The sequence below is a fragment of the Rana temporaria genome, chromosome 12 (assembly GCF_905171775.1).
Source record: "Rana temporaria chromosome 12, aRanTem1.1, whole genome shotgun sequence".
NCBI lineage: Eukaryota > Metazoa > Chordata > Amphibia > Anura > Ranidae > Rana > Rana temporaria.
Genome location: NC_053500.1, coordinates 3,396,638 through 3,422,192, shown reverse-complemented (window position 1 = coordinate 3,422,192; position 25,555 = coordinate 3,396,638). Strand labels below are relative to the sequence as shown.

The 25,555-nt window shown below is 48.8% G+C and overlaps 1 protein-coding gene across 1 annotated transcript in view; it reads right to left on the bottom strand.

Moving 5' to 3' along the window:
- PREX1 (phosphatidylinositol-3,4,5-trisphosphate dependent Rac exchange factor 1) overlaps window positions 1–25,555 on the bottom strand; it is a 177,973-nt gene that overhangs the window by 88,738 nt on the left and 63,680 nt on the right. The window contains exons 3-9 of the mRNA XM_040331542.1: window positions 24,829–24,951; window positions 23,423–23,527; window positions 22,427–22,525; window positions 13,849–14,010; window positions 5,252–5,385; window positions 4,597–4,712; window positions 211–360 (exon numbers count right to left, since the gene is read on the bottom strand). Of these exons, the coding sequence (XP_040187476.1) occupies window positions 211–360; window positions 4,597–4,712; window positions 5,252–5,385; window positions 13,849–14,010; window positions 22,427–22,525; window positions 23,423–23,527; window positions 24,829–24,951 (889 nt within the window). The remainder of the gene's footprint in view (window positions 1–210; window positions 361–4,596; window positions 4,713–5,251; window positions 5,386–13,848; window positions 14,011–22,426; window positions 22,526–23,422; window positions 23,528–24,828; window positions 24,952–25,555) is intronic.

Sequence of the window (25,555 nt, the reverse complement as noted above, 5' to 3'; positions counted from 1 at the left end):
TCCAAGTGGAGCATTTACCGATCCCGGCGTTAGCAAAGATACTTCCCGCCATACATCAGCATCTAGAAACTCCACCCCGGGATGAAAATGAGACCCGCAGGAAGGTTACACATTACAAACCGGCCCCTCTTATCATTCTAGCTGGAAGGAGGGCTCATTGTTGGATGAAACTGCATTGTGTGCAATGGCTAGCTTGGGTTTTGCACTCACTCTCTCGCTGCTCGCGTTCCCTCAGGACGGCGTCCATCCACTTCTGCTTGTCCTCGGCGGTTTTGGCCATGCAGACGAACCATTTGTTCTTGGCGGTGTTGTGGATCTTCCAGCCGTTGGTGACGGTGTAACCGTTACTGTGGTAATCGGCTGCGGGAGAGAGAAAAAAACGACACCGTGCGTGAGACGTTCATACACCCACAATCCATCCCCCCCACCATACACAACAGACCCCAGTGCAACATCCGCCATGGGGGGGGGACATCTTGCTGCACTCTGTGTCTCTATTGGGGAGATATTCCTGCACTTCCTGTCCCAGAAACAGGGAATCGGGGGGGGGGGGGGGGGGGCAGGAAATGATAGTGAATCTCTTTTTTTTTTTGGATGGTTATTACAGCAAAAAGTAACTATTTTTTTTTTTTTTAATTGTCGCTCTTTTACCGGAGCCGTCGGCAGCGGCGGAGGCGATCGGGTCCTTCTTCCTGGGTAAAGAGAGGAGTGAGGGGGAAGATGGCCTCCCCACCCGTCTCCATACCATAGCAGGGCGGAAGCGACGTCACAACGTCACTTACGCCCATAGCTCTTAAAGGGACCTTTTGTTTTTTTAGAATGACAATTTTTATTTTTTTTGCATGTTAGTCCAAATATGAGACGTGACGTCTTTTTGACCGAAGATCTCATATTTAAGAGGACCTGTCATGATTTTTTTCTATTACAAGGGAAAAGGTTTACATTCCTTGTAATAAGAATAAAAGTGACCCAAAATGTATTTTTTTTTTAAATAGTGTCAAAATAAGTACAAAAAATTTAATTTTTTTTTTTTTTTTTAAAGCGCCGTCCCGCCGAGCTCACGAGCAGAAGCGAACGCACACGTGAGCAGCGCACGTATACGGAAAAAAAAACGGTGTTCAAACCGCACATGTGAGGTATCGCCGCGATCGTTAGAGTGAGAGCGATAATTCTAGCCCTAGACCTCCTCTGTAACTCAAAACATGCAACCTGTAGATTTTTTTTTTTTAAACATCGCCTAAGGGTAAAAGTTTGTCACCGTTCCACGAGCGGGCGCAACTTTTGAAGCACGACATGTTGGGTACTCGGCGTAACATTATCTTTCACAATATAAAAAAAAAATTGGGCTAACTTTACTGTTGTCTTAATTTTTAATAAAAGGTCGGCTCCCCTGCGCAAGAGCCCATACAATAACGTTGGCTCTCTTAGCGGCCACTAGGGGCGCGTGCGCGCCCCCCGCTCGTCCCTGACTCCCGTGTGGGTGCCCGGCCGGCATGATCGCCGCCAGGCACCCGCGATCGCTCGTTACAGAGCGGGGACCGGGAGCTGTGTGTGTCCTGTCAGGGGGAGAAATGCCTGACCGTCTGTTCATACAATGTATGAACAGCGATCTGTCATTTCCCCTAGTGAGGCCCCTCCCCCTTCAGTAAGAACACACCCAGGGACATACTTAACCCCTTCCTCACCCCCTAGTGTTAACCCCTTCCCTGCCAGTTTCATTTTTATAGTAATCAATGCATTTTTTTAGCACTGATCGCTATAAATATGCCAATGGTCCCAAAAATGTGTCAAAAGTGTCCGCCATAATGTCGCAGTACCGGAAAAAATCCCTGATCGCCGCCATTACTAGTAAAAAAAAAATATTAATAAAAATGCAATAAAACTATCCCCTATTTTGTAAACGCTATAACTTTTGCGCAAACCAATCAATAAGCGCTTATTGCGATTTTTTTTTTACGAAAAATAGGTAGAAGAATACGTATCGGCCTAAACTGAGGAAAAAATTTTTTTTTTATATATATTTTTGGGGGATATTTATTACAGCAAAAAGTAAAAAATATTATTTTTTTTCCGAAATTGTCGCTCTATTTTTGTTTATAGCGCAAAAAATAAAAACCGCAGAGGTGATCAAATACCACCAAAAAAAAGCTCTATTTGTGGGGAAAAAAGGACGCCAATTTTGTTTGGGAGCCACGCCGCACGACCGCGCAATTGTAAGTTAAAGCGACGCAGTGCCGAATCGCAAAAAGGGCTCTGGTCTTTGACCTAGCAATATGGTCCGGGGGTTAAGTGATCAAGACCGCTGAACAAATACGGTGTGACAAAAAGTATTGCAACGACCGCCATTTTATTCTCTAGGGTGTTGGAAAAAAATGCATAATAGTGATTTTCTAACAACATTTTTTTTTTTAACTTGTAAACACCAAATCTCAGAAAGAGGCTCAGTCCTTAAGTAGTTAAAAAGTTTGGACACCCCTTATGTGTATTACCAATTCTCCAAGAGGGGGGGGGGGGACTTTTCACCACAACCGTCTGTAATGTAATGCCCCATAAATTGGCCCACCTTGTATACGTGCGACGTTGGCGGGAAGGGGTTAACGTTTTTGGTGGCCGCCCTCTCCTCTCCTACATAAGTGGAGGAAGATGACGTTAGGAGGGAAGTTGATGCGTCCCGTTATCGCGGCGGAAGACGCTGGAAGCGATTGTGCCGCGATCGTTATTATAGGACATAAAACAGATGTCCATGAAAAGCACATTGATTAGCTTAGGAGCGGACTCTGCGATCTGATTGGCGCCGAGCGGAAATAGTGATAGCCAAAGGTGCTTAGCCAATCGGGGGAAAGGGCGGAGGTCGCAGGCGGCGCACTTCACGCAAAACATGCACAGATGGCGAAAAAAGCCGGCATCTCGAATAATTACATGGATTGGGAGTCTCCGCTTTCACCTGTCACAGCGCCGCCGCCGCCACTGTGTAATGAAATAACACAAGGACACCCGCCGTATTAACAGTCGTAGCGCGGCGGCACGACGCAAGCCAATTAATGATTGATCACTGAAAATTGAAACCTGTAAAGTCAATTAGACCTCGGGAGCCCCGGACCTGCAAGGGCCGATCTGCTGACAGGCGGAGCGGGGGAGAGGATCCAGACACAGGGAGCAATTAGAATTAGGAAAGCACTATGGACTGATGGGGCCCCGGGCCCTATACAGGAAGACCGGGCCCCATCAGGAGGGGATGATAAGTGTAACGAGGGGCAATTACAGGAACCAATCCCCTATATGGCTACCCCTGCAGCAGCGGAAAGCCGGCGTGAGAGGAGGGAAAGTCGTATGTGCTGTGGGTGGGGGAAGGGGGTGGGGTTGTACACAGGGGGGGCTCTGGACATCAGGGGGAAACGAGTTGTGGACAGGAGGGGGTGATTAGTGTGGCAATTACAGGAAATTGACCCCCTGAATGGCTCTCCCTGCTGCATCTGAAAGCTGAATTCTCCTTGTCTCCCTCCCACTAGGGGGGCCATATAAGGGATTGGTTCTTGTAATTGCCCCCACCACACTTATCACCCCCTCCTGTCCACTATTCAATGCCCCCTGTTTACCCCACGCCTCACCCACAGCGCTTCCAGCTTCCTCTCCTCTCACACGGATTTCAGCTGCTGCAGGGGGGCCATATAAGGGATTGGTTCTTGTAATTGCCCCCACCACACTTATAATCCCCTCCTCTTCACTATCCAGTTCCCCCTGTGGCCTGGGCCCCCTTGTGTACCCCCCACTCACATTGCTGCCGGATTCCCCTTTCCCCTCCTCTGTTCTCATGCCAGCTTTCAACTGCTGCAGTGGGAGCCATATAGGGGATTGTCTCCTGTATTTGCCCCCCCCCCCAATCACTGTCCACTATCCAAATTCCCCCTTCTACCCGGAACCCCCTGTGTACCCCCACCCCTGCACCCGCAGCTCGCTCTGCTTCCCTTCCTCTGCTCTTACAACGGCTTTCAGCTGCTGCAGGGGAGGGCAATATAAGGGATTGGTTCTTGTGATTGCCCCCTCCACACTTATCACCCCCTCCTGTCCACTATTTAATGCCCCCTGTTTACCCCACCGCCTCACCCGCAGCGCTTCCGGCTTCCCCTCCTCTCACACGGATTTCAACTGCTGCAGTGGGAGCCATATAGGGGATTGGTTCCTGTATTTGCCCCCCCCCCCCAATCACCACCTGTAGCGCCTCCGGCTTCCCCTCCTTTCCTCTCACGCCAGCTTTCAGCTGCTCAAGGGAGAGCCAAATAGGGGATTGGTTCCTGCAATTGCCCCTCCGTCACACCCCGACCCCTGCAACGCTGCCGGCTTCTCCTCTTACGCTGGCTTTCAGATGCTCAACGGGGAGCCAAATAGGGGATTGGTTCCTGCAATTGCCCCCCCATCACACTTATCACCTCCTCCTGTCCACCATCAAATCCCCGCCCCCTGCAACGCTCCCGGCTTCTCCTCTTCTACTCTTACGCCAGCTTTCAGCTACTGTGGGGGGAGCCACAGGGGGACCAATTTCCAGCATTAGCCCCCCCCTCACTGCCTAATAAAACCAGGCAGGAAAAGTGTACTTACCTGTACCGTCCTCCACATTCTCCACCTCCATCACTTCCGTATTGATCCTCCCGCGGAATATGTACAACGTGCCGTTAATGGATTTGGTCCTTTTTGTCGACTTTTTCCCCGCGACCCTAAAAGGGTGAAAATCAGGAGAGGTCAGGCAACCGTCCAATAGAAGATTATTCCCTTAGGCTAGGTTCCCAAAATTTGCGCGATTTACAGTGCGGCTTTGCAAATGCGATTTTTGATGCGATGTCATGCGACCGGTGAGAACCATGCGAGAACAAGTTGCACCGATTAGAACGGGGACCATTAAAATACATTGGTTTTTGAACGGTCATGCGACTTCACGTGTGTCAAGTCGCAACAACAACTCCTCGCAGTAGTGGAAGCAGAGCCATCAATTAGACCGCTATCACACTTGTTGCGACTTGTCCTGCGACTTGACACTGCAAAGTCGCAAGAAAAGGGGGCCCCCCCCCCCCCCCCCCCATGATTTCCAACGGGTACCGCTCATATCCGTGTGACTTCAAAGTAGTCCCTGTACTACTTTGGTCCGACTTTGATACAAGTTAAGGTCCCTAGACCTCAAGTTTACACCGGCATTCCCTAAAATCGCAGGCCGCGAGACCGCTGCAAATATACGCGACATTTGGGTCATGCACTGTACCTGGATTTCCGCTTGCAGTAGACAAGGAGATTGTCGAAGAGGAAGAACATGCGCTCCTGGATGTTCCCCGCCGATATCTTCAGCAGCGTCCCCTGCAGGAGGAGCTGGGTACAGATGTCTGTGAGGTTGGTGCCCTGCGGGGTGATAAGATCAGATCATCAGTCATTCTGCGAGTGCTCTGCCTTCACCCTCTCCGCCCTCGCCATCTCCGCCCTCACCCTCACCACCCTCACCGTCCAGTTCCTCCACCCCAAACTCGCTCATCCATGTCTTTATGGACCTCGCTTTGTGCACTGGTCCTAATCATTTGGTGGAGGGGGGATTATGGTGTGGGGTTGTTTTTCAGGGGTTGGGCTTGGCTCCTCAGGGGTTGGGCTTGGCCCCTCAGGGGTTGGGCTTGGCTCCTTAGTTCCAGTGAAGGGAACTCTTAAAGTGGAGGTTCCCCTAAAAATAAACTTTTAAGATTAGATTGAGGCTCATTTTGTCTAGGGGAATCGGCTATTTTTTTTAAAAACGAAGCAGTACTTACCGTTTTAGAGAGCGATCTTCTCCGCCGCTTCCAGGTATGGGCTGCGGGACTGGGCGTTCCTTCTTGATTGACAGGCTTCCGACGGTCGCATCTATCGCGTCACGAGTAGCCGAAAGAAGCCGAACGTCGGTGCGCAGGCGCCGTATAGAGCCACACCGACCTTCGGCTTCTTTCGGCTACTCGTGACGCGATAGATGCGACCGTCGGAAGCCTGTCAATCAAGAAGGAACGCCCAGTCCCGAAGACCCATACCTGGAAGCGGCGGAGAAGATCGCTCTCTACAACGGTAAGTACTGCTTCGTTTTAAAAAAAAACTAGCCGATTCCCCTTCACAAAATGAGCCTCAATTTAAGGTTAAAAGTTTATTTTTAGGGGAACCTCCACTTTAAGGTGTTGGCATACCAAGACATTTTGGACAATTTCATTCTCCCAACTTTGTGGGAACAGTTTGGGGACGGCTCCTTCCTGTTCCAACATGACTGCGCACCAGTGCCCAAAGCAAGGTCCATAAAGACACGGATGAGCGAGTTTAGGGGTGAGGAACTTGACTGACCTGCACAGAGTCCTGACCTCAATCTGATAGAACACCTTTGGGATGAATTAGAGCGGAGACTGCGAGTCAGACCTTCTCGTGCCTGACCTCACAAATGCTCTTCTGGAAGAATGGTCAAACATTTCCATAGACACCCTCCTAAACCTTGTGGACGGCCTTCCCAGAAGAGGTGAAGCTGTTATAGTGGCAAAGGGCGGGGCCAACTCAATATTGAACCCAATAATAACTAAACGATACCGATTATTTTCAATCAATAATCTGAACTCTTCCAGCCTGAGCTCTTCCCAGACACGGGAGGAGCTCGGGAATATTCCTCGGATCACCTCAATGACGGTGACTTTTCCACATCTCAGAACTGGCAGAGAGAACTTTCCAGGATTTGCGGCAATAAAAAAAAGTCCCAGAGATCGGCATCATAAGTAGAAGGATCTTTGTGGAATCCGAGGCCCGGGCTCCGGGCTTGTTATTATACTGGATCTCTATGGAGTCAGGATGTGAGTTGCTTTATAAAGGGGGACACTCCGGTTACCATACAATACGGGAGTGTCGGGGGGTCCTAATTACACCCATAATAGTCAATGGGATACAAATGTTCCTTCAGCCAACCCTAAAACCCCATTTTATTCTTCAATGAGAACATAATCAATAATATTCTGGATATTTCCCCAGCACTTGATATATCTAAACCAGGGATATGCAATAACGTGGACCTCCAGCTGTTGCAAAACTACAAGTCCCATCATGCCTCTGTCTCTGGGTGTCAGGCTTGTGGCTGTCAGAGTCGTGCTGTGCCTCATGGGACTTGTAGTTCTGCAACAGCTAATTGCATATCCCTAAAAATATGTGCTAAAGTGAAGGGAACACATTTCATAGAACTCTCATCAGATGCACATTTTCTTTTTCTAGAAGATTTAGAGAACATTTACAATTGTTTTCCCCATTGAATAGATTTATTTATTAGGCTGGTCTTTCTTGGATTTTAGTTATTAGGTTACTTGTTGGGATCGAGCTGCACGGGACAATTGATTATCTTTTTATTTTTTATTTTATCAACATTGATTTTTTACGATTCTGTATTGGACGGCTTTGTGGCTGGATTCACTAAAAGTCTATATTGAAAAAGAACAAGAAGAAGAACAAGAAGAACAAGAAGAACAAGAAGAATGAGAAGAAGAAGAAGAAAAAGAAGAAGAACGAAAAGCAGAAGAACAAGAACAACAAGAACAACAAGAACGAAAAGCAGAAGAACAAGAACAACAAGAACAACAAGAACGAAAAGCAGAAGAACAAGAACAACAAGAACAAGGAGAAGAACAACAAGAATGAAAAAAAGAAGAAGAAGAACAAGAACAAGAACAAGAAGAACAAGAAAAAGAAGAACAAGAACAAGAAGAACAAGAAAAAGAAGAACAAGAAAAAGAAGAACAAGAAAAAGAAGAACAAGAAGAATAATAACAAGAATGAGAAGAACAGGAACAAGAACAAGAAGAACAAGAACAAGGAGGAGAAGAAGAATGAGAAGAAGAAGAAGAAGAATAACAAGAACAAGAACGAGAAGAAGAATAACAATAATGAGAAGAACAGGAACAACAACAACAACAAGAACAACGAGAAGAAGAACAGGAAGAAGAACAGGAAGAAGAAGAAGAACAGGAAGAAGAAGAACAAGAAGAACAAGAACAAGAAGAACAAGAAGAACAAGAATAAGAAGAACAAGAAGAACAAGAAGAAGAAGAACAAGAAGAACAAGAAGAAGAGAAGAACAAGAAGAAGAGAAGAACAAGAAGAACAAGAAGAAGAGAAGAACAAGAAGAACAAGAAGAAGAGAAGAACAAGAAGAAGAGAAGAACAAGAAGAACAAGAAGAAGAGAAGAACAAGAAGAACAAGAAGAAGAGAAGAACAAGAAGAAGAGAAGAACAAGAAGAACAAGAAGAAGAGAAGAACAAGAAGAACAAGAAGAAGAGAAGAACAAGAAGAACAAGAACAAGAAGAAGATCAGGAACAAGAACGAGAAGGAGTATAACAAGACTGAAAAGAACTGGAACAAGAACAACAAGAACAATAACGAGAAGAAGAATAACAAGAATGAGAAGAACAGGAACAAGAACAACAAGAACAAGAACGAGAAGAAGAAGAAGAACAAGAAGAAGAAAAAGAAGAAGAACAAGAAGAACAACAACAAGAGGAACAACAACAACAAGAACGAGAAGAAGAACAGCAACAAGAACAACAAGAACAAGAACGAGAAGAAGAACAAGAACAAGAATAACAAGAATGAGAAGAAGAATAAAAAAAAGAAGAACAATAACAAGAAGAACAAGAACAAGAACAAGAAGAACAAGAACAAGAAGAAGAAGAACAAAAAGAAGAACAACAAAAAGAACAAGAACGAGAAGAAGAATAGGAACAAGAACAAAAAGAAAAAGAAGAACAAGAAAAAGAAGAAGAAGAAGATCAGGAACAAGAAGAAGAACAACAAGAAAAAAAAATACCAAATGGACCCATCACTTCTGATGGCCCTGACCCCTCCACCAGTCGTATCGCTGGTCACATGGTGTAGACGTGATTACTGCTATAAATCGCAGACATGACACCGCCGGTCATGTGCTGCAAACATCACCCGCTACAGCTGTACAATCCATCAGCTTCACATGTGTTTAACACGCCGTCGCCACCGAGACCCTGTAATACTAGAAGACCCCACACAGCTCTGCCCGGAGGTATGTGACCCCCCCTGACCCCCATTATATAACAGCAGGAAATAGTCACTGACTTCACAGAGAACCACAAAAATCATTTACTGGAACAGCCTTCAATTATTTCATTTAATAATAAAAAAAAAAAAAAAAAACACATATATATATATACACACATATTGTATATAATGTAATATACACTTATACAGTATATCTATTAATCTAGAATAAAATGATATGTAATAATATATAATACATTTAAAAAATTAAAAAATATATATAAATATATATATATATATATATATATATATATATATATATATATATATATATATATATATATATATATATACATACATACATACATACACACACACACACACACACACTTACCCTTTATGGTTTAATACACACAATATCTCACAAAAGTAAGTACACCCCTCAGTCACATTTCTTGTATCTTTTCATGTGACAACGCTGAAGAAATGACACTTTGTATCTACAATGTTGTGTAGTGAGTGTACAGCTTGTATAACAAATAACTCAACACACAGCCATTCATGTCTAAACCCGCTGGCAACAAAAGTGAGTTTAGACATTAATGGCTGTGTGTTGAGTTATTGTATATTATATATTTACAAAAATGTGAAGGGTGTACTTACTTTTGTGAGATACTGTGTGTGTGTGTATATATATATATATATAGCGTTAAAACGCAGCAACTCCAGCACTGTATGTAATGGTGAGGGGTTCTGGGGCGATGGAGGGTCTATTATCGCCGGGGGGGAATCTATTTTCTAGGGGGGTCTCCTGTTGAGGGAGGGGTCTACCATTGCTGGCTGCTGGACAGTATTGATGTTGGCTACTGGGATATCTATTGCTGCTGAAGAGGGGGGGGTCTATTGTTGTTGGGAGGATCTATTGTTGCTGGGGAGGATCTATTGTTGCTGGGGAGGATCTATTGTTGCTGGGGAGGATCTATTGTTGCTGGGGAGGATCTATTGTTGCAAGCTTCAAGGAATCTAATTTACTGTTTTTCTTGGTATTATTAACACATACCAATTACTTATCAGCACAAAATAATACCTGGTTCTGTATTCTCTAAAAGGGGCGGGACTGGGAGATGGGCAGGGGTTGAACCAAGGGGTGTGGCTTGGTGGTGGGTAGGGGCCGGAGTGGTGACTTGGAAGGAGGGAGTACCTGCAATATATATATACACCCTACATAAATTGTTACGACTACCAATGCATATATATATATATATATATATATATATATATAGGAGAAGGTGATTTTCTAGAGGGGGTAAAGTGGACGGGGGGGAATGAATGTGGACGGGGGGGTGAATGGGGAATGAATGTAGACGGGGGGGAATGAATGTGGATGGGGGGGAATGAATGTGGAAGGGGGGAATAAATGTGGATGGGGGGAATAAATGTGGATGGGGGGGAATGAATGTGGATGGGGGGGAATGAATGTGGACAGGGGGGGAATGAATGTGGACAGGGGGGGAATGAATGTGGACAGGGGGGGAATGAATGTGGACAGGGGGGGAATGAATGTGGATCGGGGGGAATGAATGTGGATCGGGGGGAATGAATGTGGACGGGGGGGGGGAGGAATGTGGACGGGGGGGGGGAAGGAATGTGGATGGGGGGGAATGAATGTGGATGGGGGGGAATGAATGTGGACGGGGGGGAAATAAATGTGGACAGGGGGGGAAATAAATGTGGACAGGGGGGGAATGAATGTGGACGGGGGGGGGAATGAATGTGGACAGGGGGGAATGAATGTGGATCGGGGGGAATGAATGTGGATCGGGGGGAATGAATGTGGATCGGGGGGAATGAATGTGGATCGGGGGGAATGAATGTGGACGGGGGGGGGGGGGAAGGAATGTGAACGGGGAGGAAGGAATGTGGAGGGGGGGGGGAAGGAATGTGGACGGGGGAAGGAATGTGGACGGGGGAATGAATGTGGACGGGGGGGAATGAATGTGGACGGGCGGGAATGAATGTGGATGGGGGGAATGAATGTGGATGGGGGGAATGAATGTGGACGGGGGGGAATGAATGTGGACGGGGGGAAGGAATGTGGACGGGGGGAAGGAATGTGGACGGGGGGGAAGGAATGTGGACGGGGGGAATGAATGTGGACGGGGGGAATGAATGTGGACGGGGGGGGGGGAGGAATGTGGACGGGGGGAATGAATGTGGACGGGTGGAAGGAATGTGGACGGGGGGGAAGGAATGTGGACGGGGGGGAATGAATGTGGACGGGGGGAAGGAATGTGGACGGGGGGAATGAATGTGGATCGGGGGGAATGAATGTGGATCGGGGGGGGGGGGGGGGTGATTGTGGACGGGGGGGGGAAGGAATGTGAACGGGGAGGAAGGAATGTGGAGGGGGGGGGGGGGAAGGAATGTGGACGGGGGAAGGAATGTGGACGGGGGAATGAATGTGGACGGGCGGAAATGAATGTGGATGGGGGGAATGAATGTGGATGGGGGGAATGAATGTGGATGGGGGGAATGAATGTGGACGGGGGGGGAATGAATGTGGACGGGGGGGAATGAATGTGGACGGGGGGGAATGAATGTGGACGGGGGGGAATGAATGTGGACGGGGGGAAGGAATGTGGACGGGGGGAAGGAATGTGGACGGGGGGGGAAGGAATGTGGACGGGGGGGAAGGAATGTGGACGGGGGGGAAGGAATGTGGACGGGGGGAATGAATGTGGACGGGGGGAATGAATGTGGACGGGGGGAAGGAATGTGGACGGGGGGAAGGAATGTGGACGGGGGGAAGGAATGTGGACGGGGGGGAAGGAATGTGGACGGGGGGAAGGAATGTGGACGGGGGGAATGAATGTGGACGGGGAAGGAATGTGGACGGGGGGGGAAGGAATGTGGACGGGGGGAAGGAATGTGGACGGGGGGGAAGGAATGTGGACGGGGGGAAGGAATGTGGACGGGGGGGAAGGAATGTGGACGGGGGGGGAAGGAATGTGGACGGGGGGGAAGGAATGTGGACGGGGGGGAAGGAATGTGGACGGGGGGAATGAATGTGGACGGGGGGAAGGAATGTGGACGGGGGGGAAGGAATGTGGACGGGGGGAGAAGGAATGTGGACGGGGGGAGAAGGAATGTGGACGGGGGAAGGAATGTGGACGGGGGGAAGGAATGTGGACGGGGGGGGGAAGGAATGTGGACGGGGGGGAAGGAATGTGGACGGGGGGGGAAGGAATGTGGACGGGGGGAAGGAATGTGGACGGGGGGGAAGGAATGTGGACGGGGGGGGAAGGAATGTGGACGGGGGGGAAGGAATGTGGACGGGGGGAATGAATGTGGACGGGGGGAATGGATGTGGACGGGGGGAATGAATGTGGACGGGGGGAATGAATGTGGACGGGGGGAATGAATGTGGACGGGGGGGAATGAATGTGGACGGGGGGAATGAATGTGGATCGGGGGAATGAATGTGGACGGGGGGGAAGGAATGTGGACGAGGGGGGAAGGAATGTGGACGAGGGGGGAAGGAATGTGGACGAGGGGGGAATGAATGTGGATGGGGGAAATGAATGTGGACGGGGGAATGAATGTGGACGGGGGGGGGGGGGAATGTGGACGGGGGGGAAAGAATGTGAATGGGGGGGGGGGGGAATGTGGACGGGGGGGAATGAATGTGGACGGGGGGGAAGGAATGTGGATCGGGGGGGAATGAATGTGGATCGGGGGGGAATGAATGTGGATCGGGGGGGAAAGAATGTGGATCGGGGGGGAATGAATGTGGACGGAGGGAATGAATGTGGACGGGAGGGAATGTGGATGGGGGGGAATGAATGTGGATGGGGGGAGGAATGTGGACGGGGGGGGGGAGGAATGTGGATGGGGGGGGAGGAATGTGGACGGGGGGGGGGGGAGGAATGTGGACGGGGGGAGAAGGAATGTGGACGGGGGGAGAAGGAATGTGGACGGGGGAGAAGGAATGTGGACGGGGGGAGAAGGAATGTGGACAGGGGGGGAAGGAATGTGGAGGGGGGGGGGAGGAATGTGGAGGGGGGGGGAAGGAATGTGGAGGGGGGGGGAAGGAATGTGGACGGGGAGGAAGGAATGTGGACGGGGGGGGGAAGGAATGTGGACGGGGGGAAGGAATGTGGACGGGGGGGAAGGAATGTGGATGGGGGGAATGAATGTGTACGGAGGGGGAATGAATGTGGACGGGGGGAAGGAATGTGGACGGGGAGGAAGGAATGTGGACGGGGGGAAGGAATGTGGATGGGGGAAGGAATGTGGACGGGGAGGAAGGAATGTGGACGGGGGGGGGGAGGAATGTGGACGGGGGGGAAGGAATGTGGACGGGGGAATGGATGTGGAGGGGGGGGAATGAATGTGGAAGGGGAAGGAATGTGGACGTGGGGGAATGAATGTAGACGGGGGGGAAAGGAATGTGGACGGGGGAATGAATGTGGACGGGGGAATGAATGTGGACGGGGGGGAAGGAATGTGGACGGGGGGAATGAATGTGGACGGGGGGGAATGAATGTGGACGGGGGGGAAGGAATGTGGACGGGGGGGAAGGAATGTGGACGGGGGGGAAGGAATGTGGACGGGGGGGAATGAATGTGGACGGGGGGGAATGAATGTGGACGGGGGGGAATGAATGTGGACGGGGGGGAATGAATGTGGACGGGGGGGAATGAATGTGGACGGGGGGAAGGAATGTGGACGGGGGGGGGAAGGAATGTGGACGGGGGGAATGAATGTGGACAGGGGGAATGAATGTGGACAGGGGGAATGATTTGGGGGTCGCACACACCTCCCAGCCCTCGATGTGGGACTGCAGTTGCTCCAGGGCCTCCAGCTTCTCCATCTGTCTTTTGGTCTCATTGATGTTGGTGCAGACGGTCTTCATGGCCTGCAGGGCGCTCTGGACGGCTTGGTGGTCGGGGTGTTTGCTGGACGTCCTCTTCATCAGCTCCTAGGGGGAAGAAACAAGGGTGTGATTGGACGGCGGAGGAGGGACAAGGAGAGGAGAGAACTTCATTATGGGACATTTTCTCTATACTGGACACTGAGGGGGTCCAGGGGGGTGACCAGGGGCCACACCCAGATGCCACCTACATGATCTACAGCGTTGCTCCTCCATCATCATCATCCTCATCGTACTACAACCACATCTGTCCAACCTACTGAAGCCAACACAACACTGCCACGAAGAGAAAGACCAAGAGGGCCGAGCTCCGCCCCAATACGGGGCGCCACCAGGGTCAGTCCATCAAAATCTGGTTGAACCTTAACCCTAACCCCTAAACCGGGCCTGTCACTGTCTCCGGGCCTGTCACTGTCTCCGGCCTGTCACTGTCTCCGGGCCTGTCACTGTCTCCGGGCCTGTCACTGTCTCTCCGGGCCTGTCACTGTCTCTCCGGGCCTGTCACTATCTCTGGGCCTGTCTCTGTCTCTCTGGGCCTGTCTCTGTCTCCGGGCCTGTCTCTGTCTCCGGGCCTGTCTCTGTCTCCGGGCCTGTCTCTGTCTCCGGGCCTGTCTCTGTCTCCGGGCCTGTCTCTGTCTCCGGGCCTGTCACTGTCTCTCCGGCCTGTCACTGTCTCTCGGCCTGTCACTGTCTCCGGGCCTGTCACTGTCTCCGGGCCTGTCACTGTCTCCGGGCCTGTCTCTGTCTCCGGGCCTGTCTCTGTCTCCGGGCCTGTCTCTGTCTCCGGGCCTGTCACTGTCTCCGGGCCTGTCTCTGTCTCCGGGCCTGTCTCTGTCTCCGGGCCTGTCTCTGTCTCCGGGCCTGTCTCTGTCTCCGGGCCTGTCTCTGTCTCCGGGCCTGTCTCTGTCTCCGGGCCTGTCACTGTCTCTCCGGGCCTGTCACTGTCTCTCCGGGCCTGTCACTGTCTCTCCGGGCCTGTCACTGTCTCTCCGGGCCTGTCACTGTCTCCGGGCCTGTCTCTGTCTCCGGGCCTGTCTCTGTCTCCGGGCCTGTCGCTGTCTCCGGGCCTGTCACTGTCTCCGGCCTGTCGCTGTCTCCGGGCCTGTCTCTGTCTCCGGGCCTGTCACTGTCTCCGGGCCTGTCACTGTCTACGGGCCTGTCACTGTCTACGGGCCTGTCACTGTCTACGGGCCTGTCACTGTCTACGGGCCTGTCTCTGTCTCTCCGGGCCTGTCACTGTCTCCGGGCCTGTCACTGTCTCCGGGCCTGTCACTGTCTCTCCGGGCCTGTCACTGTCTCTCCGGGCCTGTCACTGTCTCCGGGCCTGTCACTGTCTCCGGGCCTGTCACTGTCTCCGGGCCTGTCACTGTCTCCGGGCCTGTCACTGTCTCTCCGGGCCTGTCACTGTCTCTCCGGGCCTGTCACTGTCTCCGGGCCTGTCACTGTCCCCGAGCCTGTCACTGTCTCTCCGGGCCTGTCACTGTTTCCGGGCCTGTCACTGTCTCCGGGCCTGTCACTGTCTCTCCGGGCCTGTCACTGTCTCTCCGGGCCCGTCACTGTCTCTCCGGGCCCGTCACTGTCTCTGGGCCTGTCACTGTCTCTCCGGGCCTGTCACTGTCTCTCCGGGCCCGTCACTGTCTCTGGGCCCGTCACTGTCTCTCCGGGCCTGTGACTGTCTTCACTGGGACCTCCAGATTATGAGGGTGATCATGTAGAGGATGAGCAACACCACACCCATGACACAATACTACACAAGCACACAATTCTACAATACTATACAACTCCACAAACATACAATATAACACAAGCACACACTACTATACAAATCCCCAAACATACAATACTACACAACGACATAATTCTACTAAACCCAATAACACTTTACAACTCCTCAATCATACTACACAACATCCCCATTGTAAAATACTACACAAAACTATGCAAATCCCCAAACATACAATGCTACACAAGCACACAATAATATACAACTCCTCAATCATACAATATTACACAAGCACACACTAATGTACAAACCCACAAACATACAATATTACACAACCACACAATACTATACAAATCCCAAACCTACAATGCTACACAAGCACACAATATACAAACCCACAAACATACAATATTACACAAGCACACCATACTATACAAATCCCCAAACATAGAATACTATGCAACCACACATTACTACACAACCACACAATGCTATACAAATTCCCATACAATACTACACAAGCACACAATACTATACAAAACCCCAAACTTACTGTATTACACAAGCACACAATACTATACAAATCCCCAAACATACAGTACTACACAAGCACACAATACTAAACAAACCCACAAAATTACAATATTACACAAGCACACCATACTAAACAAATCCCCAAACATACAATGCTACACAAGCACACAAATGCTATACAACTCCTCAAACACAATGTTAAACAACGCCATAAACATACAATACTACACAACCACACAATACTATCGAATGGCCCAAACATACAATACTACACAACCACACAATACTATACAAACCCCCAAACATACAATACTACACAAGCACACAATACTATACAAATCCCCAAACATACAAAACTCTCCATTCACACACTACTACACAACAACCCCATTGTAAAATACTACACAACCACACAATACTATCGAATTCCACAAAAAAACAATGCTACACAAGCACACAAATACTATACAACTCCTCAAACACAATGTTATACAACGCCATAAACATACATATAATACTACACAAGCACACAATATTATCGAATTCCCCAAACATACAATACTACACAAGCACACCATACTATACAAATCCCCAAACATACAATGCTACACAAGCACACAAATGCTATACAACTCCTCAAACACAATGTTAAACAACGCCATAAATATACAATACTACACAAGCACACAATACTATACAAATCCCCAAACATACAAAACTCTCCAATCACACACTACTACACAACAACCCCATTGTAAAATACTACACAAACACAATTCCCCAATCGCACAATGTACAGCTGACAAATTACTTTACTACACAATAAAAACAGAGACCAACCCCACCATACAATATGTTACCGACAATTCGGGGGAACACACTCTCTGCCTTTCACAAATTCCCCCAACACAGAATTTCCACCATAAATATAAAATATTTGAAAAATGTTAATAAAATGTGTGGGGAGGGAGGCACATCACCCCATATAACTGGATTTTACAAAGTGGAACTAAAGCGGAAACAATCATTTCCTGTGTCGGGGGTGGGGAGCGCCTCAGACTTGATGGAGGACAGTCAGGCGAGGGATGAGCCGCTTATTGCTGGGAGTCCTGTAGGGGGCGCCACACTGACCAGACACTGGAGGGGCAACACATCTATATAAAAAACTGCTGTACATGGCAGGGAATGGCCCCGACCACCATACAAGACAAGGCTAGACCGTGCCCATCACCCTACTGATCGACTATATACCCCATCACCCTACTGATGACCTCTATATACCCCATCACTCTACTGATCACCTATCTACCCCATCACCCTACTGATAACCTATATACCCCATCACCCTACTGATCACCTATCTACCCCATCACCCTACTGATAACCTATATACCCCATCACCCTACTGATCGACTATATACCCCATCACCCTACTGATCACCTATATACCCCATCACCCTACTGATGACCTATATACCCCATCACCCTACTGATCACCTATATACCCCATCACCCTACTGATAACCTATATACCCCATCACCCTACTGATCACCTATATACCCCCATCACCCTACTGCTAACCTATATACCCCCATCACCCTACTGCTAACCTATATACCCCCATCACCCTACTGATCACCTATATACCCCCATCACCCTACTGCTAACCTATATACCCCCATCACCCTACTGATCACCTATATACCCCCATCACCCTACTGCTAACCTATATACCCCATCACCCTACTGATGACCTATATACCCCCATCACCCTACTGATCACCTATATACCCCCATCACCCTACTGATAACCTATATACCCCATCACCCTACTGATCACCTATATACCCCATCACCCAGGGCCGTCTTTAATATGGTTTGGGCCCTGGGCAAACATTTTTTTTGGGCCCCCCTCCAGCTTATTTTGGGCCTGGCTGGTTCACATGTATGTTTTGGCGGTCCTCATTTGTGCAGGTACAGCAGCCCATTGATTTGAATGGGCTGCCATGCCTTTGTTTCCTGCAGAAGGTGCATTCAGCATTTTAAAAATACAGTTGCCTTGAAATCCATTCTGCTTTTGCACCATGCTACTTACCTGCAGTTCTTGCACCATGCTACTTACCTGCAGTTCTTGCACACACAAACGCACTGTGTTTTTAAAAGTGTGACCTAAACGTCTAAAAATGCAGCAAGTTTGACAGTGCGGGAACTGCAGATAAGTCACAGCAGACAGCATAATGGACAGACAGTGCTGTATTTCAGTGCTTGATGGGCATAGGCATGCCGTGTGCGCAGCCTATTACATGAGGCATGCGCTTTTCTTTGCAGGAAACGCAGGCATGGCGGCCCATTCAAATGAATGGGCTGCTGTGCCTGCGCAAATGTGGGCCGCCAAAACACATACATGTGAACCAGCCAGGCCCAAAATAAGCCCATCAAGCAGTTAAATACAGACAGTAATGTCATGTGCTCTGGGGCCTTACTCAGCCTGGACTGCAGGTCTGGTCTGTGATTTAAAGAGTTCCTCTATTTTACACATGGCATGGCATGGGGTCCCATGGTGCTAAAGCAGAATGGACAGACGGTGCTGTGACCCCCATGCTATGCCATGTGTAAAATAGAGGAACTTTTTAAAACACTGACCAGACCTGCAGTGAATCATCAAATATTATAAAGACTTTGGGCACACTCTAAAGAAAACTTCTATTTACAATATAGATTAGCAAACAGTGACATACCTTGAGGAGCAGGACATGAAGAAGTCAGCCTCGGGAAGAGCAAACTGGGGATGTTATAAAATCACATTCTAATTCACTTTTATATACAAGCAGCACCCAGTGGCAGGAAGGGAGAAGTGCACGTCTAAAGGGAAGCCACCAGGGGTGCTGTACATTTTAAAACACTGGGAAGGGAAGCAGTACTGGCACTGGCTGCGTGCCGCTGATGATTTTCAGCCTGATTTGTGGGCAGCACAGGGGCTTAACGGGTGGCAGGGATCAGGAATTATGGGGCCACTTACACAGCTTCAGGCATGGGCCCCCAGGGGGGGGGGGTGCTGCTGCCTGAAATTGAGAAGCAGGGGGGGGGGGGGGCTACTGCGAATTTAGAAGCGGGGGGCCCTTTACAAAAAAAGAAATTAAAAAAAAGTAAAATATATATAAAAAAAGGGGTATAGCCATCCGGGGCCCTGGGGACCTCTGAGCCCTTTAATAAAAAGAAAAAAAGAAATAAAAAATATATATAAAAACAATATATATTTTTTTTTTAAAAAGGGGGTTGCCATCTGGGGACCTCTGGGCCCTTTAATAAAAAATAAAAAACATATATATATATATATATATATAAAAAAGAAACATTTATAAAAAAAAGTGGGGGTTGCCATCCAGGGCCCTGTGGACCTCTGGGCCCTTTAATAAAAAAAAATATATAAACAAAAATAAAAAAAGAAACATTTATAGAAAAAAGGGTGTTTGCCACATGGGGCCCTGTTGACCTCTGAGCCATTTAATAATAAATATATATATATATATATATATATATATATATATATATATATATATATATATATATATATATATATATATATATATATATATATATATATATATATATATATATAAAAGAAATAAAAAGAAAAAAAAGAAATAAAATAATATGAAAAAAATTATAAAAAAAGGGGGGTTGCCATCCGGGGCCCTGGGGACCTCTGGATCCTTTAATAATAATAATAATAATAATAAATTATATATATATATATATATATATATATATATATATATATATATATATATATATATATATATATATATAAAAAAAATAAAAGAAATGAAGAAATATATAAAAAAATATTTTTTTTATAAAAAAAAGGGGGGTTGTCATCCAGGGCCCTGGGGAACTACAGGCCCCTGGGGACCCCCAGACCTCTAAAAAAATAAATAAAAAAATAAATAAAATAAAAATATATTAAAAAAATATTTTTTTTAATTTAAAAATAAATAAAAAAAGGGGGGTTGCCATCTGGGGCCCTGTGGGCCTCTGGGGACCCCTAAAAAAAATTGTTCCTTTGAAAAAAAACTCTAAAAAAAAAATTGGCCCTTTAATAAAAAATAAAATAAAAATATATTAAAAAAATATATTTTTTTTATTTAAAAATAAATAGAAAAAAGGGGAGTTGCCATCTGGGGGCCTGGGGACCTCCGGACCCCTAAAAAAAAAAAAAGTTTTTTTTTTTTTTTTTTAAAGGGGGTTGCTTTGGGCCCCCAACAGTGACAGGGCCCTGGGCAGCTGCCCCATTTGCCCTGTGGTAAAGACGGCCCTGCCATCACCCCATTGCCCCACACTACATACACTTTAGACTTTGGGTCCCCCGGCCAGACAATAGTTTATGATACGCAGAAAACACGAAATGTCATCCGGTTCGGGTGTAAAACAACATGAACAATCTCTTTGAATGATTGTCCCATCCCCCTCCATGGAGGAGATTTATTTTATGTTCTGTGTAACATTTACATTCGTTGTGCTGAATGTCTTTCCATTTTCTGTGCTTTTCTAGAAGACTTGTAAATATCCGAATGAATGAAGTCATTGACGACAGAGCTCGGCTGAGAAATATTTACTGAGCACACAACATCACTCCGGCATAGAGCGGCATCACAGCCCCCCCCCCCCCCTCCGACATCGATAATGGGAAGACATGTGAGAGGACCACAGAGAATGAGGAGCCTTGTGTGGCCCCCTGCACACTGCGATTGGTCATTCAGTCCTGTAGGGGCCCTCTGCACACTGTAATTGGTCATTCAGTCCTGTAGGGGCCCTCTATACACTGTGATTGGTCATTCTGCCCTGTAGGGGCCCTCTGCACACTGTGATTGGTCATTTTTCCCTGTAGGGGCCCCCTGCACACTGTGATTGGTCATTCAGTCCTGTAGGGGCCCTCTATACACTGTGATTGGTCATTCTGCCTTGTAGGGGCCCTCTGCACACTGTGATTGGTCATTCTTCCCTGTAGGGGCCCTCCGCACACTGCGATTGGTCATTCTGTCCTGTAGGGGCCCTCTGCACACTGTGATTGGTCATGCTGCCCAGTAGGGGATCTCTGCACACTGTGATTGGTCATGCTGCCCAGTAGGGGCCCTCTGCACACTGTGATTGGTCACTATGTAGGGTGATATGAGTTTTAATGACAGGTCCACTTTCATACAATGGTTTCTGGCCGAGGGCCCGGTGGTCGGAAGTACCGATAAATTGGCCCCAATGAGGGGTCAGAAGCAGATGTGTATCTGATGACTTTCTGCAGAAACAGGAATTGGAGGAAAGTGGAATTTATACATAATGGAAGGAGATCCAAGCCTGGCTTCCTGAGGTTTATTTATAAAAAGACTAATATCCCTGGAATCCGCTACACATGGAGCCTGCTGGGGCCCCGGAGCCGATAAAGGAGGGTACAGGGGACGTATAGGGGAACTCTTCCTTGTAGAGAACCAGGGGAGGCAGGAGAGGTGGCCAACTTGGGAGCCAAGCAAGAGGAGGAAGGGCCTGACCTGCAACCTATGCTACTGGGGTAGTTTGCAGGTCAGAGGGGGCGCACTTTGGCTTTGTAGCCTTCAATTGTAAAGGAGAGAAGAGGGGCGACCACACTGGGGGCTCAGCTATGAGATGGAGAAGAAGAGGGGTGACCACACTGGGGGCTCAGCTATGAGATGGAGAAGAAGAGGGGTGACCACACTGGGGGCTCAGCTATGAGATGGAGAAGAAGAGGGGTGACCACACTGGGGGTTCAGCTATGAGATGGAGAAGAAGAGGGGTGACCACACTGGGGGCTCATCTATGAGATGGAGAAGAAGAGGGGTGACCACACTGGGGGCTCATCTATGAGATGGAGAAGAAGAGGGGTGACCACACTGGGGGCTCAGCTATGAGATGGAGAAGAAGAGGGGTGACCACACTGGGGGCTCAGCTATGACATGGAGAAGAAGAGGGGTGACCACACTGGGGGCTCAGCTATGACATGGAGAAGAAGAGGGGTGACCACACTGGGGGCTCAGCTATGAGATGGAGAAGAAGAGGGGTGACCACACTGGGGGCTCAGCTATGAGATGGAGAAGAAGAGGGGTGACCACACTGGGGGCTCATCTATGAGATGGAGAAGAAGAGGGGTGACCACACTGGGGGTTCAGCATTTCGGGGGACACAGGGAAACTGAATACCTTTAGAAGTAGCGGGTACTTGCAGATCCTCTGGATGGGGGTGAGCAGATAACCCTCCAATGGGATGTCTGTCTTCCGTCCTCCCAGCAACATGCAGCTCTGAAATGACAACACAAGTCAAGAAAAAGCACAGTGGGTGGGGTTACATTGAGACAAACTGACCAATCAGAATACACCTCTCACTCAAAAATGAAAAATCCCATGTACATAAGTATCACAGGCTCCTCCCATGTACATAAGTATCACAGGCTCCTCCCATGTACATAAGTTTCACAGGCTCCTCCCATGTACATAAGTATCACAGGCTCCTCCCATGTACATAAGTATCACAGGCTCCTCCCATGTACACAAGCCTCACAGGCTCCTCCCATGTACACAAGCCTCACAGGCTCCTCCCATGTACACAAATATCACAGGCTCCTCCCATGTACACAAGCCTCCCGGGCTCCTCCCATGTACACAAGCCTCCCGGGCTCCTCCCATGTACACAAGCCTCCCGGGCTCCTCCCATGTACACAAATATCACAGGCTCCTCCCATGTACACAAGCCTCACAGGCTCCTCCCATGTTTTAATTTTTAATAAAAACGAACAATAATAATAATAATAATAAACCAACCTAAAATACTAAAAATAATACTAATAATGATAATACTAATACAAATAATAATAAACGGACTAATAACAATACTAACAATAATAATAATAATAATACCAACAACAATAATATAAATATATTTTTAATTTAAAAAAATGACAACCATTGATATAATAATAATTATTAATAACGACCAAAGATAATAATATTACAAATAAAATAACAATCATAATAATAACAATAATAATGATCAATATTTTGAAGGGCCCATGAAAATGCGGCCGGTATGCTCCCAGGTCCTAGCTCCGCCCACTCTCAGAATCATAGGACAGGAGGAAGCAGCCCCGCCCACCCTGCTGAAGGAAGGAGAAGGAGGGGAGGAGTCAGAGTTAAACTCACCAATAGGAAGGCTCGGACGTTGGGGACTTTGTTGAGCTCCATCAGTAATCTCAGCGCCTTCTCATGGTTGCTGCAATACTCCTCATACACACAGAACCTCTCCTTCTGGGGGGGAGAAAACAAAGACACGTCAGGGGGGGACTCTTCCATCGGGGGCCCTGCACACAGGACATGGAGGGCTTAGCGCGGCCCCCGTTACTTACAGAGTGCCGACATATACAGGAGGGCGGTACAAGTCTGGGGGCGTGTCCGCTTCAGGCACTTCCTGTTACAGGGTGACAACGCTCTGCCCCCGCCTCCTCATTCTGCTCCCGCGTTGTCACCCGTCCCCCCCCCGGGGGCTACAACTTACAGGAATGGGGCTACCGGGGTCACAGTCAGGAAACCCCGCCCACCGCAGGGCATTTCAAGAGAAGAGGCTGCAAAGAGGCCGCAGGGGATCCGCAGCGCTGAGATGCAACAAAGTAATCAATAATGGAGAATTAAATCCCCTCTGTACCCCCCCCCCCATTCACTGACCCCAACCCACAGTTCCCTCCCCCCATCAGGAAATCGGGAGAATTATTTGTATCTCTGCCTTCTAGTTCTCAGCCAATCAATGATTTTCCCATGAGGGGGGTGCAGTACACATAGAGGTCAGAGGGGGGCGCTGTGGAGCCGAGGTGTGTAGGGTGATCTCCCTCTCCTGGATGGAGAGAAATCATCCTGTATGGAGGGGGGGGGGGCAGAGATCCCCCAACAGGCTTCCTGTGCTGATCCGCCTGGAGGAAAACAACGCAGCTCCTGCTTAAATCCCCCCTCCCAACACAAATTTACCCCCCCCCCCCCAATAAAAATAAAAAAAACTCCTTCCACAAATCCTCTACCCTTCAAATCCCCTCTTCGAGTACACATCCTCTTCCCCCCTCCTAGCACAAATCACCCCCCCCCAATCCCCCCTCCTAGCACAAATCACCCCCCCCCCCCAATCCCCCCTCCTAGCACAAATCACCCCCCCCCCCCAAATATCCCCTCCTATTTTTCCAGAGGTGACAACAGTGGCCCCAATCCTGCATTATGTGTTGAAATGGCCCCATGGGAAGCCGGTGTGACGGGGTGACAACACAATTGGGTGACAGGGACAGAGCGTTGTCACCCTGTCACAGGAAATGCCTGAACAAGGACCTTCATGGCGGGATCACCGGGGATTATTTGCATGAAAGCTTCTCTCATCATAAATGTGGACCAGACACAGATGGGACTGGGAAGCGCAGAGATTGGTCGGCGGTGGGATTGCTTTCCCAGCGGTCAGGGGCCGGTTGGGGCCGATAGGGGCCGGCGGGGGGCCCCCGGAGATAAGGGGGCGGCTCAGACACCACACAGGAAGCTGCACGGCTCAGATAAGCAGAGAAAAGCCACAAACTCACAAACTTCAGGAAGATGAGTCCCAGCTGGTGGTGAGACTGCGGCTCCGGCTGGAGAGCGCCCTCCAGTGACTCCAGAAATGCCCGGTGCACCTGCAGGATGTCCTCAATGTTGGAGAATAAAATCTGGGGGAAGAAAAACAAGAAAAAGTCACATTTCCTGGAAACTGCCTGCCGGGGGTCATCTCATTCAGCGGGGGAGGGGAGCTGATCATTAGTGGGGGGGGAGGGGGGGGCTCAACTGTGGCCCCCGACATCACCAGAGGGCCACACATAATGTTCAGAGTCAGACACTGGAGACTGAGGACATGCTACAGGTTAGGTTGGAGACTGGGGACATGCTACAGGTGCGATCGGAGACTGAGGACATGCTACAGGTTAGATCAGAGACTGTGGACATGCTACAGGTTAGATCAGAGACTGTGGACATGCTACAGGTTAGATTGGAGACTGGGGACATGCTACAGGTTAGATTGGAGACTGGGGACATGCTACAGGTTAGATTGGAGACTGGGGACATGCTACAGGTTAGGTCGGAGACTGGGGACATGCTACAGGTTAGGTTGGAGACTGGGGACATGCTACAGGTTAGGTTGGAGACTGGGGACATGCTACAGGTTAGATTGGAGACTGGGGACATGCTACAGTAGTGGTTGGAGACTGGGGACATGCTACAGGTTAGATTGGAGACTGGGGACATGCTACAGGTTAGGTTGGAGACTGGGGACAT